The 20,704-nt window shown below is 28.2% G+C and overlaps 1 protein-coding gene across 9 annotated transcripts in view; it reads left to right on the top strand.

Annotated features, from left to right (window-relative positions):
• LOC129605857 (serine/threonine-protein phosphatase rdgC) overlaps window positions 1-11,026 on the top strand; it is a 174,638-nt gene extending 163,612 nt beyond the window's left edge. For 7 of the 9 annotated variants that reach the window (XM_055515834.1, XM_055515844.1, XM_055515843.1 and 4 more), the window contains 8 exons: window positions 49-198; window positions 394-474; window positions 589-774; window positions 839-1,091; window positions 1,181-1,353; window positions 2,854-2,953; window positions 3,044-3,295; window positions 10,379-11,026. In XM_055515834.1, coding sequence (XP_055371809.1) covers window positions 49-198; window positions 394-474; window positions 589-774; window positions 839-1,091; window positions 1,181-1,353; window positions 2,854-2,953; window positions 3,044-3,295; window positions 10,379-10,545 — 1,362 coding nt within the window. In that variant the 3' untranslated portion in view covers window positions 10,546-11,026. Of the gene's footprint in view, window positions 1-48; window positions 199-393; window positions 475-588; window positions 775-838; window positions 1,092-1,180; window positions 1,354-2,853; window positions 2,954-3,043; window positions 3,296-5,361; window positions 5,474-5,620; window positions 5,777-10,378 lie in introns of those variants that run through there. The other 2 variants (XM_055515835.1, XM_055515836.1) reach the window with 2 other exon arrangements.
• Window positions 11,027-20,704: the final 9,678 nt, after the last annotated feature.

The following is a 20,704-nucleotide window of genomic DNA, read 5'->3' as shown; positions in this document are numbered from 1 at the left end:
TATAATTATAACTGTTAATCTCATGCAATTTAACTTGCCATATTTCAGCGTAATGCAGAAAAGTTATTAAAATTGATTGAAGAAGTTTATAGATGGCTACCATTAGGTACAATCGTAAACAATCGTGTATTAATTGTCCATGGTGGTATATCAGATACAACAGATTTAGATTTAATTAAAAGTCTAGATAGAGGAAAAGTAAGTTATATTATTTATAGAACTTAAGGTTAATAACATTATAACCTTATAACAAAGACCTAATAGATATTTTAATTGTCCAAAAAATGTTGGCCCAGTATATAAATTGAATAAGAAAAATTTAATTTGAAGGCTCTATAATATTTTATAAACTGCAATACACTCAATACATTCAATCTTTACATATTTTTTTAGTATCTCTCAATTTTGAGGCCCCCAGTTACAGAAGGTTCACAGCCAGGAGCGGATATCGTAGACAAAGTGGAATGGAAGCAGGTAAAGCCAAAGTGTCGTTTCTAAATTAAACCAAGCAAGCTTCTTTTCTTATAAACTTATAGTTTTATGTTTTCAAATCCCAAAATCATTATACACGAACATTTTCTTTTAAAGATATTTGACATTATGTGGAGTGATCCTAAACCTAACGAAGGTTGTGAACCAAATTCCTTACGTGGTGCTGGTTGTTATTTTGGACCTGATGTAACAAATACTTTTCTACAAAAATATAAACTTTCATTTCTTGTTCGATCACATGAATGTCGTCCAGATGGTCATGAACTAACACATTCTGGAAAAGTATTTACCATTTTCCATTAACTTTTGTAATTTTAATTATAACAAAAAAAATTTCTAATCCAAGGTTATTACAATATTCTCAGCATCAAATTATTACGCAATCGGTTCAAATAAGGGAGCTTATTTAAAACTCGATCCACATTTAGATACACACTTCGTTCAATATACAGCTGCAGCAAGTAAAACAAGAAAATTAACTTTCCGCCAAAGAGTGGGTTTAATTGAGAGTTCAGCTCTAAGAGAATTAGGAGCAAGACTACGTGAAAGTCGATCAGATTTGGAGAAGGCCTTTAAGAAGCGTGATAAAGATGGCTCAGGTATTTAATTGCTGTACATTTTTATTGCATCATAATTTATTTGTGAAAGTAACGTACATATATTTTGTTTACTCTTATTCCTTATATAGGACATTTACCTCTATCAAAATGGTGTGAAGCTATGGAAGAAGCTACTGCATTAGGTCTTCCTTGGCGTTTGCTACGTGAAAAACTAGCACCAGGTCCTGAAAATGTTACACCATCATCTTCAACAGAAGTCAATTACAATAATACGCTCGAATTATTGGATACTGATATTATAGTAAGTATATTTCAAGGTTTATTAAATAATTTATTAATAAAATAATTTTATTTAATTTATTCATTAAATAAAATTTAATGAAATTGTTTTATTAATTTTATTAGTAGTAAGCAACTCCGCAAGAAAAGCTAACATGGCTTCTTGAAGAGAAAGAAACGTTTGCTAAACATTTTTGTCTACAACAATTTGAAAAGTATAAAATGCCCTTGCAAGCCTAATTTTTTGTATAGTTTTTAAAAAACTATATTTTTTAGAATAAATCAAAAATCTACACCTGTCAGTTAAAAATTGGAAAATCCGTCAATTTAAAGTTGAAGAGATTGTAGAGTAAACTCTTAATTTTGAGAATTGTATATTTTAGCTAATATTGGTCACAAACAACGAAAACAAAACAAAGTTTTATCTTCAAGACAACTGTTCCAAAGTTAGGAACGGTCATTTATTAGATGCTTTTATTATTCGACTCATGAAGTCTTAATGTTAAGTTATATAATAAAATATAGATTTACTTTCATTAAATTGTAAAATATTTAAAGCCCAAAAAATTAATTCGCTTTCGTTTTCTAAATTTTGTTTATCCTTTCTAAATTTTGCATTGCATTAAGCTAAAAATACAAAACTTTATAAAATGTGACAAAAGCGAAACGTCGTGTGATAGAAATAAAACAAAAAATAATTAATTACCTTATCTTTCAGACAATAGTGTGACCATCAAACAGGGGTAGCGGGGTTTAAAAAGTTCAAAATGACAATATTTTCACTTTTGACTTTATATATTTGATAACATGAATGCTTATAAAGAGAACTAAAATTAAGACAAATCATAGAAGCTCTTTTTAATTTAATAAGAAGAATTAACATTAAATTTTGCGTTCTGTATCCTTTAAGTGAAAGGTAAAAATATCAATTATACTTACATACTTAAACAATAGTTCACATTTAGCGCCCTGCATAATTCTTAAAAAAGAGTTTCCTCTCGTTGCATACATACATTCATTTTTAAGATCTTGTTTCTCAAACTTTTCGAGAATTTTAAAAGCTTTAACATGATTTAACTTAAATTATAAGATTTCAATTAATTACTCTTATTTGGTTTTCTTCAATAGTATCATTTTATAATTTTTCCTCTAATATGTCAAATGGAATTGGTATAACCTTTTATAAGATACTGTGTGTGCTTTATAAAGCTTTACAATATGTGAATATCAGCATATATAAATAGTGTTTCAAAACTGTATTTTTTCATATTATTTATCTAAAATAAGTTATCCTGTTTCTTGAGTAGTAACTATAAATTTGATAATTTAACAATTTTTTAGATAAAAATATGTATGCGTGCAATTCTTATACATATGTACATGATGTATATTACTTAGAGTTGACAAATATTTCCAAATACTTTAACTAGTAAACAGCGTTTAAACTTTCTTTTTATCAAGTACATCAAGCAATTTACAACTCGCTTAAAATTCTATAAATAATTATTTTTAATTTTAACAGAAATCAACTCAGCACGCTTCTACTTCTGTTGCGGAATCGCTATATACAAACAAAAGTAGTTTAGAAGCGATATTTAGAATATTAGATAAAGATAATTCAGGTAATTATACGTCAGAGGCCTATGAGCGCTTTACTTAAAAAATTTAATAAATTAAATTATTTTATAATGCTTCCTATACACGCACAATAGGCCAAATCTCGTTAGAAGAATTTGGAGATGCATGTGAATTATTACAAAAGCATCTTCCTGGCACTGACACTAAAGAACAACTTTTAGATATGTGTAAAATGATGGATATTAACAAAGATGGGTTAGTTGATCTGAATGAATTTCTTGAAGCATTTAGATTATGTGAAGCTGCTCGACGAGGTGTAACATTGAATTCTTCGCCATCTCCGGAGCTATCATCAAAACAAAATGGTTCAGTTAATGTTGGAGAAAGTAAGTTAACATTTAAGTTATTGTGTAAATGCAATTTTTGACAAAGTTTTATAACTTACATTCTTTAAAGTTCTTTTTAAGCTATGTGCATATTATATAATCCTCATCAAAATAAATCTTGTTTTAACATATTTCACTTATATAGTAGTATACATAGTTATGTGATGTTATTTACAATATTTAATATGTTTAAGGATGCTATTGCATTTTTGTTAACCGTATAACTTTTAAGTCAAAATCATATCATTAATCTTATGTGTGAAACGTGTTCATCAATAATATGAAATATTTCTTTTTAATGAATTAAGACTTAAGCTGCATTTCCTCTCAAAGTACATATGCTCAGACAATATATTTAACTAATCAAAATGTTTCATTTACAAAACTGAAATGGCTTGACAGTTTTAGTTCATCCACTTTTTTGAGTTAAAAAATTTAATTTTTGAGTCGAAGCTAACGCCAATGATATCTTTGTTAGGTTATGTTATACATATTTATTTACAATTTAAAATATCAGTCCTTCGGTACATAAGAGCAAATCAAAAATGTTCTTGTACGTAGTTGTAAATAGATTATAAAGTAAAAATTATTTTATTCTGACTTTCGGAAAGAGAGAAGAAACGCATCTTTAGTGTCATTTACGATAACTTTGAAGTTCGCATCTGAAATGATTAGATTCTTAGATGTGTACTTGCATAAAAGCCAAACGAATGTTTATTTGCATTTTATCAGAAATTAATTAACGGGAAAAATTCTATTCTATTCTGGCCTATGAGATAATAATTAACTCAATTATATTATAGCAAAAATCTGCTTTTATTTTAAATTTCTTTGAGATGGAATAACGCTCCAACTAGAAAGGGCTTACTATTTTTAGCTCTAAGAATTTCGAAATTGGAATTAAAATTATTAACTCACTAAAATAGTGTAATAGTATAGGTTTTCTTTCATTAATGTTAAAGAGTGAATTTTTGCGGTAGTTTTAATTTGCTTTATGTCTACTAAAAATAAAATAATTGTGTACAACTGGCTCAATAATTAATAGCATTTCTTTAGAGGTGGGAACCAAAAATTGTTAAATCATATTTTATTTTTATTTTACAATATGAAAATTTGAAATTGAAGTAACAGACATTAAGCTGTCAGTCTTGTGTCAGGGGATGTACGGATAGGGCTACTAAGGCCACATGGGACTGAAAAAGGATATGCGGCACAACTCGGCGGAATTTTATTAATTTCAGAACACTTTAGCTCCTTTGAGCTTTGGTTCAAAATTAGAAATGTGATGCACCTATTTACATTTGCATTTGCGACAACAAATAATTTCGCTTTGCAAATAATTTAAAAGTATTATTAACACTTAGCATTTGTTCATTTAGCACAATTCTGTTATCATAATTAAATTTAATTCTAATGTTATTATTTAAATTTTTTTATCAGCTTTGTAATTGTATCAGCTTTTTTTATTTAACATTATGGGAAATCATATGTTGAGTTTATTTAGTTCAAGTAATTATAGCACTTCCACATTAAGGTATTCAGAAATAAGTTCTTTACAAGCTATAAATTTTTGTGGCAAAATATCTTTCTATTCTATAATAATAATATAATGAAATATCTAATTTATTTCATTATATTTGAAAATGTAAATTTGTTTTTGCACCTTCTCGCGTAAATTTTTCTCTTTTATGTAGATTGCTTATATACAGATATGTGAATATTCATTAAACTCTTTCATTCTTTTAATGGATATTTATATACAAGAAATAAATTTTTAATCCATCTCCAATTAAAACCCTTTATTTTAACTGACCTGAAAAACAAATACGTACATTACTTTAATTTTTTTTCGAGAACATTGGAAAACTTTTTTGCCACAAAAAATTTTAGTTTGTACGGGTTTTTTTCTTTAAATTAATAAACTTTTTTATTGAACTATTTACGATTTTAAAATATCATTCATTTTACTATTGTATTTTTGTTATTTTATTCTAATAATTTAATTTATTTATATTTTTTTTAAATTTAGTAAATATATGGGTATTTATTTTATATTTCTTTTTCAGATTATTGCAGTTTTTTAATTTTTATTTCTTCATGATCATAATCCAAATTTTTAATTTCTAGTATGGTAAAAATATTTCTACGTCAGTATTATTGCATCAGTTTATTTCAATAAAATTTTAGACTCAATTAGCTAGTTTGCATAAGACTTTTAAAATTAGCAAAAAACATTTTGTTTTCTATCGTTTTGCTTACATTTTTAATAAGAATATTTCACATTTTAACATTATGAAATTCATATACGAATTTCTTTTATGACAGAAAAAAATACAAAACAAACATCAGAAAAAACATCACTGCTAGCATCACCTGAACTTGAACTTTCTGACGAAGATGATCCAGAAGATTCTGAATCTAAAGCAGTTAAAACAACATCACGACACTCAAAACACAGAAAATGAAAGTCTAATACATAAAGTAATCGCTATCATAATTAAATAAACAACATAATATACTTACTCATACATATAAATTTTATGTATTTTAAAAAATTAATTAAAACACACAATGAAGTCAGTTAAAGTTAATTTTCATAAGCATTTTTCTTCAATCAAAGTAGAAAACTTTTTATTACGAACAAATTATTACGTTAATTTATTAAAATTTTGGTATGCATGCAAAACGTTTAATAAATTCTTTTTTATTTTAGGTATGTAAATAAATATGAATTTCAAGTATTAGTTTCTTTTTAATTTACAGTTCAATGATTTCGAACTACACAAGTACTTTAATTTACATGGAGTTAAGAAAGTTAAAACAATTTTTTTTGTAGTATAGAAAATTATCAATACAAATAAATAATATGCAAATTTTAACTGCAGATGACTTGCTCTGTAGAAATTAAAGCTCGATATGTAAAATTAATCAAAATTGATTACTTAAATTTACTTTCAGAAAAATAATAACCGAAAGATAATTCAAATCATGTTTTGTTTATTTTAAGTCAGAGATTATTAAGTCAGTTAATAAAAATTATTAAATTTCTCGTTGGCATAGCATTTTTGTTAATTTTCTCTATTTATACAAATTTGGAAAAGCTAGCAGTTTTGGAAATATAAGTTGCCGAAAATTCACAGTTTACAAAACTTCGGGAGGTGATAGTTTGAGGGGGGAGTTATGAAAAAATTGTCTAGCAAAATGAACTCTTTATTAGTTTTTGAAAACTGATAACATTTTGGACTTCTAAAGCTTATTTTCTAGAAGAAAAGCGGTATCAAAAATTTGAAAACCGATTTTAGATAACGGTTAATTATAACGATCATTTTGTTATTATAAAGGTCAACAAAACCACGCTGTAGGAAAAATAATTCACCACTACTTTCCTGCGTTTGCAGAATTGAAAAAAATGCAATATTAGGAATATAAGGGACTATAACTTTTAGAGGGAGGATGAGATGATAGAAAATTATAAAAGATCAAATTATATACAAAATTTCAGCTTTCTATTTTAAAGGAAGCGGAAGTTTTGTAACAGAGACACGGATAGACGGATGGGACTTGTTTCAAAGTCTAAAAAAGGTATTAACTAAAAAAATTTTAAGTGAAGTTCAGTCTCTTAATAACTTAAATACTAAAAATCCCATTAATTAGTTTCTTACATATGTCAAACAAGTAAAAACGTTTCAGTCGGTATAAACCGATAAACCGAACCGGTGACACCATTCTATAGAAACTTCTCGGATATGTCTAACCTATAGTTGGACACAAAACTGCCAAGTTTCATGAATTCGGCTTTATTATTTTTCCAAATATTTAAAATTAGGTTCTGGACTTGTATGGGAGCTACTCAAACCTGCCAAGCAATTCCACTAAAACTTCACAAATATATCTGACCTATAATTGGACACATGACTGCCAAGTTTCATGAATCTAACTTTATTATTTTTCCGAATATAAAAAATTTGCTTTTGGAGTTGTGTGGCAGCCACCCGTACCAATGCAGTTATCCTATTAAAATTTTTAGAGCATGTGTAGAATATTGGACACATGTATACAAAATTTTATATTTATACTTTTATTAATTTTTATAATATTTAAAATAAACTCTTTGAGTTGTATGGCAGCTACCCGAACCTGTTGTCCGAATTAGTCCAATTACAATAGGCTTTGTCCTTAGCACAAAAGAAACAACGTGTGAAAGTTTGGTGTTGATATTCGTTTTTGAGTTATCGCGCGACCGGACGGACGGACGGACATGTCTTGCCAATAAAATAATAACAGTCGATAATTAGAAAAGAAGTTTTAAAAAAGTACAATAAAGTTACTTCAAACCAATGCTTTGTAGTGTAGCAGTTTTCCCTTCAACAAATGGAAGTACTTGTTTTAAAAACAATCAATTACATTTTTTGAACAACTTTATTTCATATACGAAAAGATATTTCAAAGATAGCATATATGTAGGATGAGGCAAAAAACAATAGAAAAAAGTGCTAATATAACGCTTGAATTCAAAGTTTATTGAGTTGAATGAAATAAACTTTTTATCAGTATATAAAAGCTGCCAAAATTTCATACTCCTATAGCCTTTTGCATAGAAGAGAAATTACATCACAAATTTGAAAAAACGGGTCTTAAATAACTGTTAATTTTAACGGCCATTTGAATGGTTTAAAACACTTGTTAAATGTTTAATAAAATAATTATGTTTTCGGGTACTACAATTAATTAACCAAAAATTTCTCTAGATAATTACGCATACATATGTATATATTATGATATGTACACACCACACATATACGTTATCTTATTAGTGTTACCCTAAGCAGGGCTGCTGTTTGAGTCCAATTCGAAAATTAATGTCCTTGTAGCTCTTTTTGCATTTTGGCTTCGATTTTGCTAAAAAAGCTTTTTGTGCAATTTGTTGCCAAACCGAGGCTAACAAAATTATGTAAGTACACCTTTTCGTGCAAATATAAAAGCCGCCTATTTTTTGTAGTCAATTTAATCAATTTTTTTTTTTTTTCTTTTCCTTCTTCACTCCTAGGAGGAGTATAGGACTAGTGCATGATATCTATCACGCCCTAGTTTGTATAGTCATAGAGAGTTAGCTAGGTAGGTGACTAGCCTACCGTAGTTTTTATTTATATTAAATATTTCAGTTTATTAATATTATTTTACTGTTTATTTTTCTTAGTCTTTACTGTCTTTAGTATGGAATATTATGAATATTTGAAAATTACTTGTATAATATTTATTAGTATTGCATATGGGTCGGTGCCATAACCTTTGCACCAATGGTCAGGTATTTAATCAATTAGGTTGGTTTTTTTTACAATTCAATACAATTTAATTTTGATTTTGAGTTATATTTTTCAGAGATATAGACATTTGGTCTTCACAGCTATAATATTGTATTTGAAGTTTTTTTATTTTTTATATTTCTTTTAAGTAAAAATGTCCTGAGAAGGGAAAATTGGAATTTAAATACCCTGTGAGAAATTGTAATAAAAACTTAAAAACTAATACTATTTTAGCCATTATTAGCCATTTAAAGTGTAAAATAACCAAACTTGTGAAAACACGTCGCCGTCAGTAGATGAAATCTTGTATAGAATTTTTACAAAAGCTGCTTCTCAAATTCGAGACACGCGGGTTTAGTATTTATCTACATTACCAAAAATTTATGGGCAATTTTTCTGAAAATAGCATCATTATTGAGGATTTGAATATTGATTATGGCAAGAATAGTAGCAGCAAGAGACAATTGCATCAACTATTTGAAAATTTTGGTTTATCTCAGATTATAGATGAACCATCATGATTAATGAACTAATAAAATTTGTTTTTCTAATTTTTTCTTATAATTAAAATTAATTTCATTCATATGGGAGTATATTTCAAAAATTGCATACATTTATAATGATCAGTGTACGCAATATTGAAAGAAAAAATAGAAAAATTTAAAGAGACATTAACATAATGTTCCGGTTAATTGCGTAGGTTAAGAAAAAAAATAATTATTTTTTTTAATGACATGCCATTTACTTTAGCTTTCCGCATTTATAGAAATTTGGAAAAGCTTGCAGTTTCGGAAATATAATGTGTCAAAAATTCAAATTTTACAAATTTTAAGAGGCGATAACTTGAGAAGTGGAAAAAAATTCTACTGAAATGAACTATTTATTAGTGTCTAAAACTGCTAAAATTTCAGACTTCTACAACCTGAGTTCTAGAAGAAAAACGATTTGGAAAACGGATTTTAGCTAACTGTAAATTTTAACGGTCATTTATTTTTAAAGTTCAAATAAGGTATGCCACTACTTTCCTGCGTTTGCAAAATTTGCTCTGAATAGTTAAAAAGCGGCATTTTGGGAAGAACTCAAATTGAAGATCTGGAATGGTTCATGAAGACTTTTTTATCAAATCTTAAAAATGAAGATTTTATTAAAAAAAAAAATGAAGATATTGCGACTAATCTATTCAGCAGGACTGTACGCAAATAAGTTTCTAGTAAAAATCTTTATACATATGAAATGTCAGTTTTCTATCTTCAGGAGTATAGAAGTTTTGTAAACATGTCCAAATACGGACAGACGGCGTGAAACTAATAAGCCCCTTTTTTCAAATTTTTTTTGGAAAAGTGCTAAAAAACAATTCTTCAAAAACATAAAAAAGAATTACAGCCCAAGTATTTATTCAGGTATTTCGTATTTATAAGTACTTCAGACGGCGCAATGGTACACTCTTTTTCAAAGCTATATATGTTTGGAGTAAGTTATCGAAAGTAACACTTACAGTTTTATCTTTGTATTGATATGTTAGAGTTTTGAAAGAAAACAAAAAAAATTTATCGCTTTAGTATATATGTTAGAATATAAAGAATAAAGAAATTAAATTTTTGTTTTGTACGAAAAAGCCCATTTTTTATTAATCTGCATTTTACCGAACAAACATTAACTAAAATGTACACAAAAATAAAAAAAACCTTTTGAATTATATTTTAATACTCAATATTTATTGACTTGATTTTATTGAATTTTTACAAATTTTGATCAATTTTTTTTCTTTTCATTTTAAAAGAACCTGATAAATTATCAAAAACAATTGGCGACGCTTTCAATGAATCGCAATTATTATCGGCGTCAGTGTTAAGTGAAAGTTACGAAATTGATGAAGATGAAGATGGTGACATTATAGTTGATGATCTTGGAAAAATTATATTGGTTTGCACAGAAGATAATAAATAAGAGAAGTTATTGCACTATTTTGCGTATTTTCAAATAGAAATTAGATAAAAAATCCTATGGCATTACTTAAAAAAAAAACGCATTAAAAAAAGCAAATTTCAAAATTATTATATACATTTTTATAGAAAAATTTTTTTCAGCCCAAAAAGCAAGAATAATATGTAATGTAGGGGAAAAAAATTTGAAGTCCTATTTAATTCTTTCAAAACAAACAATTTCCAAAACAAAAATTAAAATAAACAATTTTATTATGGGGCCAAATATTGAAAAGTAATAAAATAATATTAACATAAATTAATTAAATAAAAAATCAAAGTAATCGAATCTGTTTAACTGATTTCACTTTAAAACGAACTATTTTTTTAAAATTTCAAAATTAGCATAATAATTTTAATAGGTAATTTATATTTTTAATATAATGTACATAAATGTATGTTCATTTTCAAAATGAATAAAAAACTTCATGAAGGAAAAACGAATTTCATGTTTTAAAATCAAAAAAAAAAAGCAAATATAATATTAATATTTCTGGCTATAGCTTTAATTTATTGCGTAATAAAAATATATTCTACATCTGCACTCATAATTATAGTCAAAATAAAAAAAGGAAATAATAACATATTATATACATACATACATACATTTTAATTATATAATTTATATATTACAAAAATTTTAAAAACAATTTTTACCGTCTTTTTATCGTAATATGTAGCTCAAAAAGCTTAGATAGGTTTTACTATACTGTTATAGAATAATGTAATAAAATCCTTTAACTAGTAAAATTATACAATTAAGTATCACAAAGCTTTAATCATAAATATATTTTAAATGTCTGTATTTTTGAAGTTAATCATAGAAATATTAAAGAAAGAAATACATAAATATATTAATTAATAGATATTGAAGAATGAAAAAAAAAACAAAATTTCATATTTAAACTTTGTAATTCAAGCACCCTCTACTCGTTCTGATACAAAAATATTTTAAAAATATTTGCAATTTCTATCAAATTAGCAATAACATATTACTTATTTTGCCATAAAAATAAAGTGGACAAATATTTTAAATTCAATTTTAAAAAGTGTCAAATAAGGATTATTTGATAATATATATTGTAGAGCTTAAAACTAGGAAAAGCTTAGATGAATTTGTACTATTTTATAAATTATGACTTTAATTAAATTTTGATATACCAATATAAAATAAGCTAGATACAGAGAAAAATAATTAAAGAAAATAATAATTTTTATTGAATGTTAAATAAATGTTCTTCTATATACAGCAATAATGTTTTGTTTTATTATATTATAATATTAGTTATGTATTTAAAATATTCAAGGTTTTTTTATATTATAATCAAAATATACATACATATTTAAAAATTTTAATTAAAATAAAAAAATTGGCAAGTCAATTTATATATTTTGAAGCACAAATGAAAGATATTCGTAAAAATTTAATGCCAAAAAAAAATTCCTGTTTCAAGCAGAAGTTAGTACTTATCCTAAGCGTATTTCTTTCTCAAAAATAACAAATTATATCCTATCTCTATGTTTGTGACGCAGCGAACGGAAGAGTGTATGCCTTGTTGATGCACTGTACATAAATAGGTTGCCCTATAGAAATCATTCCCGTACGAGTATAATAATGCTTTTATAACATATATTTTATTTATGTGGAAATAAAACAGTCGTCTAAAACTAATACAAGTTTTTTTATCATTTAAACATGTCTTTTTATAAAATTTTGAATGAAAATTAAATTTCAACCTATAATTTGTTCTCCTGAACAATTTTTCAATTTTGACTTCAATAGTTTTTAAGCACTGAGTCTCTTTTATATATTTGATATAATGCTTTTTGAGAAACGATTCTCGCATCATAATTTTTGGCACTATGAAGAAAATCGGTTATTACAAATTTCCGCTTACGGTAATGAAAATTCTCCCACTGTGCTTGTGTCTTTGCCTATCCATAAATGAATGTTAGCGGTTATATGATTCTGGCAACAACATCTTAAAAGATATTTTTGTCAGCTGACGAACGGATTAAATCCCCGATGTTCCTAATACCTGTCCATTTTCTAATCTTGCATAACCACAACATCTTCTTTCTTTCCATTTTCTAAGTAGCTCGTATTTGTTTTTAGCATTATGTGACCAAAGTAAGATATTTTTAATTTTAGAAGTAGTTCTCTTTATGCATCCATGATATTCATGTCATCTTTCAAAAACCAAATTTTTTTTTGGTAACGGGACGAATGTTTAGTTTAGCCAATATGATGGGAAATTTCCGCTGCAATAAATGACATTGAAAATTCTTTCGACATAACCAGATTTCATCGTTGATAAGTTTAATTACTTCTGATGGTATTTCATCTGACCCCCCCGTTTTGTTATTTTAAGCTGCCACAATTGCTTTTTAGCGCTTTTCCAAAAAAATTTTGAAAGAAAGTGTTTATTGGTTTCACGTTGTCCGTCCATCCGTCTGTCCGCGGACATGTTTACAAAATTTCTGTACCATTGAAGGTTCATAGCTGAAATTTCATACTTAGACGTTGCATTTCTTGAATTGTTTTAGCTCATTTATCAGCTTCAAATAGACTGTTAACTTTCCGAGTGCCAATATTTACTGCAGTTTTTTTTACCTTCGAAGATTCATAGCAGCCTTTTCCGGAGACTGAGGGCCGTTGTTTTCTGAAGGGTTTCCGATAACTGTCCTTCTTTATAAATCAGCCGTCCTTAGCATAAGAACAGACGCTGTTTGCAGCCACCTGCTTTAGAGCAGACACTACAGATATTTCCCTGATCTTTACGTTGAAACAGTTCAGAAAAACTGCCACATTTGCTTATTTGCTGACTTCTTTACTACACCAGGGTTGGTCATCTGATCTTACGATTAAGTTGCTCAGTATAACAAGTGAAGGTACCACGTGAAGGTAAAATTTGACGTTGAGTAGCAGAATCTTTGCTGGCATGTTTGGAAACTACCAGCCATATTCCGCGTGCTATCGTATCCCTCACCCTTTTAACACGAAGCTTCATTAAAAGTTTTAATATTTGTCACGTTTTGTAAATTTTAAATTTGTAAATATAAATATTAAGATGGGCAAGGTGGAAAGGGAAGTGTGTTATCTCTGCTTGGAGGAGAATGAGACGGCAGAGTATCTGCTATACGAATGTGAGGCTATGGCCTTTTTAAGGCTCAAGTGCTTCGGGCGGGGCTTTGTGACCCCTTCGGAAGTGTCATGGATAGGAGTTAGGGGCCTAGAAATAGTGCTCATGTAAATGGATCGCGAATCCATTTACATGAGAATGGATATATGTACTAAGTACGTAATATACAATATTTTTAGGGGATACTTAAATTGATTTTTTATTTTTTTGCTTTAATAATTTTTTTTTTGGTTAACCAAAAGATGTTTACAATAAAATTGTATTTATAATTCATCTGTTGGCACCGCTTTTAAAATATCAATTTCGTAGTTTAATACTGGCAGTACTTTCTTCCAATGTGGTTTTGTTACACAGCGCCTTTTGGCAATTGCATTACTGTATGGATTTCTCCAAGTGTCAGAATAAAATTTCTTTCTGAAAATTTTCAAAAACTTCATCTTCAGTGCCAATAATTTTTTTTGTTTTTGGTGTATTACTGATACACGAACGCATTAGAAACATTTTTTTAAAAATTAAAAAAATTATTTATTTCGTATATCAATTTTCTTCTCTTTGAATAAATTTATTTTATAAATTGAAATGAAATTCATGCACTGCCCTGGTAAGTATAAGGCCATCGCGTAGAGAGAGCAACTTTCACTTTTCTTTTACAGTTTTTAAAAAAATGTATAAAGTATATATGAAGAAAAAAAATTATCACTGTCCTTTTATGTTTTTAGTCATTTACATCAAAAAATATCCTATAAAAATCATAGTATAAAAATAATATTTTGCTATTGGTTACATTTTTGTATATACATATAACTAATGTCATTTAACCAATAAATCGGCAAAAGTAAAATTTTTATTTATTAAAGATCAAGTAAGGAAGACAAGTAAGGTTGACCGCGCTAAAAATTGCAATTTTTTTTTTAAATGCATTTTTCAGATGGAACATACCAACCGATTTATACCAATATGTTGAATCAGTAGAGTCAAAAATATTAATCGATTTACTTTACACAAATAAATTCCGACACACCTTACATTTAAACTCCATATAAATTTGGAATTTATTTTTGATTTGCTCTCTGAGCTTGATAGCCTGCATATACATATATCGTCATTAGGAAGAGTACTGAATTACAGAGTAAAATTTTTTAGTAAAAAATAGAATTTAAAGAGAAATTGAAAAAAAAGCAAAAAAATAATTATTAAAATCTAGACGGCTTTTAAAACTATACTAAATAATCAGAGCGTCACAAACAATGCTCAAAAATTTCATAGAAAAAATAAAAATATTTCAATTGTAACTTTTTCCGATTCAAAATTTCGGAAAATTCTTTCAGCTTGGAGGCCTGATAGATACATACATATAGCATTAGTTTTTTCAAACTAAAGATATATTGAATGCGAATTATATCGAAGCTGACCCGATTGAAGCAGTTCGGAAATTTTTTTAATGCGGTGGCATTAAACTTACTAGGGCAGTGATACATTATGTATTTAATGTCACAATACACTTGAAAAGGCAGTTTTCTTGTTCAAAAATTTTGAATATTATCAATTTTATTTAACGATTTTACTGAACATCTCTAAACAATATTAATAATAATAAATATAATTTTATACATACATATACATATGTATATTTTAACGACTCTAAACTGTATAATGTTGTCGTATTATTCATCATTAATTAATTGACCTTCACATACTAATACATTCCGAAACAATAAATTTTATAAATAACACTAATAATATAAATAATTTTACTTATTGCATTGAATGACATCGAAACGAAATATACTCTTTTTAAACACCCTTTTTTTAAATATTTTAAAATTTTTTTATCCTATTTGTTTACCTTTTATGGAAGTGTTGCTTATTTGTTTAAGAAAAAAAAAAACAACATTTAGCATTAGTAGCTTGATCGAGTATCTCAATTTTATTACTCACTCTTTTTTCACTTTCAAATCAAAACTATCCATTTTTCTAATGAATATTTTATTTTTCCAATAAGATTACTAATTTTTTCAATTGAATTTTTACATTTGTTCCAAAATTGTCGACTGAAAGTATTTCAAAAACAAAGTCTTTTTTTAATACAGGTATTAATAATGAAAGGCAATCACCGAAAGCATAGGTGCACCCAAACTGTCGTCAGACCTACCAGTACTGCGGGACTTTAAATCAATCTAGATCACACATATCATGGATGGTCATATACTCCTGAAACTAGTCAAACTGGACTAACCACTAGTTTTGCTTTATCTTGGTTTTTTGTCTATACTTCGCGAAGGCGAGCACGAAAATGATGGAAGACCAGCTCGAGAGGTGTCATTCGTTTCAGTCTTTCTGTCCAAACATAGGTCTTGAAGCACACCAGCCCCAATTTCCCTAAGCGCAGAGTACTCTTCGTCCTGTTTGATTCGGAAAAGCTTGTTAGATAAATACCATTCTAGTAACTTCACAATTGAAAAGGTATTAATTTTTTTAGTTTAAATAAAAAACCGTCGTATTAAACTTTATCAAACGTCTGGACCACGTCTACAAATATTGTCTTTTGTATTTCTCACAGAATAACAATATTTGTTATTCTGTGTATTTGGTCAATTGTTGCATGCTTTGTTCTTAAGCCAAGCTAATGGTTTAGAATCAATTTCTTACTTTTTAGTATCGGCGTCAGCCTTGTTAACAACAATAATATCAAAAAGTTTTGATATTATTGGTAGCAGAGAAATTGGTCTATATGATGTTGCCTCATTCAAGGGTTTCCCCGATTTTCCTATCATATTAACTTCAGCTACTTTCAAAGCACTAGGAACATACCTCAGATTAACTGTCACATTTATCAATTTTTTTCAAGAATTTTATAGCCTTTCTCGGCAATTCTGTTAATATATTAGCAGTAATAAGATCAAAACCTAGGGCCTTATTAAGTTTAAAGGACCTTATCGCTTGGCAAATTTCTTTTTCATTAAATAAGCCATAGTGAAATCTTCTGCTACACAAACACTAGAATTCAGTTCACTTGGTTGAAAAATTTGTTCCAGGTAATCAGCAAATAGTTCACCTTTATCCCTGTTGCTTTCTGCCCATGAACCATCTGCTTTTCTCATGGGGGGATTCGCTGTATCCATAATCTGATTTCCAAAATCTATAATTCGTTTCTTTGGTTGCCGATAAGCCGTTTATATAATTCACATACGACACTGATTTTAAATTTTCTATTTTTTAGTGTTTAAGAACGGCTATTCATAATCACTTTATCGTCTACGTGACGCGACTCTTGCGCTTTAAAATTAGCCCTTCACTTTTATACTATTAAAAAAGTAATATCCTTAGGATATCCTTAATGCAAGCTTCTTGATTACGAGAGAATCTTTTATTTTTTCAGGCGTCTTTTTATATCAGTTTAATAAAACCCTACACTTCAGAATCTAGTTGATCTCTAGTCTGCAGTTCAACATTAGGACTTATATTTCTAATAATATCATGTCTGAAATCTACCCAACCTGTGGTTTTGTTGACTAAAATGGAATACCTCGTTGGTTAGCTATTTTCTCACTAATTGTTAGTATGGCAGTAGAGTGATCGGAATTCATATTAAAATCATTTTCCAAGTTCACAAATTTCCTGAAATCAAAACTGAATTTGCTGATATAAAAAAAAATTCGATAAAGATTCGGGACTTTGTTGGCTTTCCTAGAACACTAACTTGAACTGCCAGTATTATGACAGGAACATCGCAACTCCCGAATGGTTTTCCTTAGTTCTCTTCTAATTAAGGTTAATCAAGAGCACCAATCCACATGTTTTGCATTATAGTCAACTCCCGGTATGAATCTATTATCCCCCGCTTGCAGGGAATCGAAAAAAATATCCCTTTTTATATCTGCACCTCGTGAAGAGTATATTAACTTTGGTATGGAGTTTTAATTACTTAAAGGAGTCATCTGTGGTATGGACATATATATATATTCTTGCTCAGCGTAAAATTCTGCGTTAATTTGGACATATCCGTCCCTCCATCCAATCACACGATAACTCAAAAACGAATAACGCAATCAACACCAAACTTCCACAAGTTGTTTCTTTTGTACCAAGGATGAACCCTATTGTAATTGAACTAATTCCGACGAAGGGTTCAAGTAGCTGCTATACAACTCAAAGAGTTTATTTTAAATATTTCCAAAAACTAATAAAGGTATAAATATGAATATATTATACCTTCAAATTTAGATTAGAATATTCAAATATGCATATGTAAATCAAAATTAGAATATTCAAATATGCATATGTAAAATGTAATTGGACACGCGTCCAACTACATTTAACATAAGCTCTAAAAATTTTAATGGGATGACGGCACCGGTTCGGATGGCTGCCATACAACCCCAAATGCAAATGCAATTGCTTGACAGATTCGTATAGGTGCCATAGAAGTCCAAAATCTGATTTTAAATATTTAGAAAAAATAAAAAAGTGATATTCATAAAGCAGTTGTATGTCTAATTATACATCAGATATATTCTCGAAGTTTTGGTTGAGTTGCTTGACGGGTTCGGGTCCCTGCCATACAACTCCAAAAACTAATTCTAAATATTTGGAAAAATAATAAGGCCTGATATATGAAATTTGGCTGTCTTGTGTTCAATTTTAGGTCAGATATATTTCTGTCATAGAAGTCCAAAAGCTAATATTATATACTATATAGCTGTCATAGAAGTTCAAAAGCTAATATTAAATGTCCAATAATAAGAATATAAATGCGGTAGATATCCCTAAAGCATTTATATTCTTATTATTGGACACTTCATATTTGTTTATAAGTTATATGGCTATTAACCCAGCCAGGGTTCTATCCACTACCGTCCCTCTGCGATCAGACGCAGATCAGGAACCGTTCATTCTTGACCAGACGCGTGTGAATTTTGTCCAGATTTTAGTGGACTCGTACCACAAGCATGCCTGCTGTGGGTATTTCTACTCCCCAACCCACTCAGGAATTTCAAAAATAAAGTAAATAAATTTTGTATACATTTTAGAAAAAACGAGATACGCAATACCAAATAATTCTTCTCACTCGAAAAATTACATTATGCAAATATATGATAGTTACTCGAGATAGACGATCAGGCCCTAAATGTCAATTTTAATTTGAAAATGCTAGGAACAAAGGAAAAGGTGGCTTTATTATTTTTTAAGATCTTTTACGAAGTGCAAGCGAGTTAGAAACAAAAATGTTCCTTTAATATTCCTAATTCATTGGTACTTCTGATACGATAGATAGAAATGGACCTACTAGTTTAATAGACTGGCAGTACAAAAATTTTTTTGCACCCAAAGCTGAACAACACCTGAGTTTCAATTTTTAGATTCTCCTAGAGTACTTTTACTCAATAGGAAATTTGTCTCTTTTGGAAATATTTGAGAGAATGTTAATAAAGTGTCTTTGCAGAAAAGATTAAATTTTGAAAATTGTTAAATAGTTTTTGCAAATAAATTATTTTTAAATCAGAAAAATTTGTAAAATAATAGAACGAGCTCGATTGTGCTAGTGTTTTTAATGATTTTGGCAATTCTGAATCTCTTCAGATTCAACTTTTGAGAAAGTTAAAAAATGGACAATGGAAGGTAAATAAATAAAAACGTAAAACAATTCAAATGTAAACTGAAATGACAAAGGATTTAAAGGAAAATTCTTGGATTTCACAGTAACCTGCATACATATATATTTCAAATTACTTTTATTTACGGTAATGTATCTATGTATCCTAAAAGTGATCTGTATCTTAATAGTGTATCTTCAATGTATTTAACGACAAGCATCTTAGATATTAAGTTTTTTTAAGCTACTGAAGTTTTTCAGAATTAGAATTTTTTACACTTTTTTCTTTATCTTCCAAGGTTCACAAGAGAACATCAAAAAGTCAAAAAACAGAAAATTTTTGATATTCTCCGCTGAAATTAGTTGAATATTAATTGACTGACGCATTAACCAAATCCGAGGCCGCGTGCGACTCAAGCAAAATGTACAATTTCCATTGGGAAAACATCTGTCAGGGCACTAATGTCGTTGTGCTTGTTATTAGTTTTTCTTTTTGGTGTCTGATTTGGTTTGAATTAAAATCATGATATTTGGCTTCTTACACTTTTAATTTAACTTTATCTCGAATGGTTCATGAAGATTTTTTTTTATCGAAACTTCAAAATGAAAATTTTGCTTTGAAAATATTAAAATATTAAATTTAATTTAACTTAATCTCGAATGGTTCTAGAACATTTTTTTATATCGAATCTGCAAAATTAAGATTTTATTTTAAAAATATTAATATATTTGGGCTAATCTCTGCCACTGGTTCCAAGTTAAAAATTCTAAATTTAGTGTTATTTTTACTATCAGGAAGATATTTTCAATTTGAAAAATTAATCAGCGACAGCATCAGCTCTGATCTAATGTAAAATCGGAGCTGCCATATCAAAAAACTCTGAATCAGATTTAATAAGGTTTGTCTTAAAATATACCGTTATTCTTTTAAAGTTTTGTTACGCAAGATAAGTAAATTGATCTGATAATTTAAGTGAAAAATATTCGATATTAATTTTTTATCTCAAAATGACAAATCATCAGGCAGAATAAATACAGATGAAATTACTAAAACCCTTGGCGTACACCCATCTTCGTATGTATTAACAGCACGACTGACAGAAAAACTGGCCTCAACTCTAAGAGAGAGTGAAAGTTCACAGCTGACGAATGTACACGTATTCTTATGGAATAGAGGGCCCTTTTTAACATCATAAATCTCCCACAAGATCAACTCTTTTGAAACTTTTTATTAGAAAAAGTTAAAACTCAATCTTTTTCTTGTTGAATGTACATTTGATATTAACAAATTTGCTAATTATGTATGTATAAAATGTCTCCAACAATGCATACTTGCTATATAATCACATTATATGTTATTAATAAATTGTTCATGTGTATACTGTGTT

The sequence above is a fragment of the Condylostylus longicornis genome, unplaced genomic scaffold (genome assembly GCF_029603195.1).
Source record: "Condylostylus longicornis isolate FDR11 unplaced genomic scaffold, ASM2960319v2 ptg000016l, whole genome shotgun sequence".
NCBI classification, from domain to species: domain Eukaryota; kingdom Metazoa; phylum Arthropoda; class Insecta; order Diptera; family Dolichopodidae; genus Condylostylus; species Condylostylus longicornis.
The sequence above is the reverse complement of the archived record's forward strand: the minus strand, read 5'-3'. Positions and strand labels throughout refer to the sequence as shown.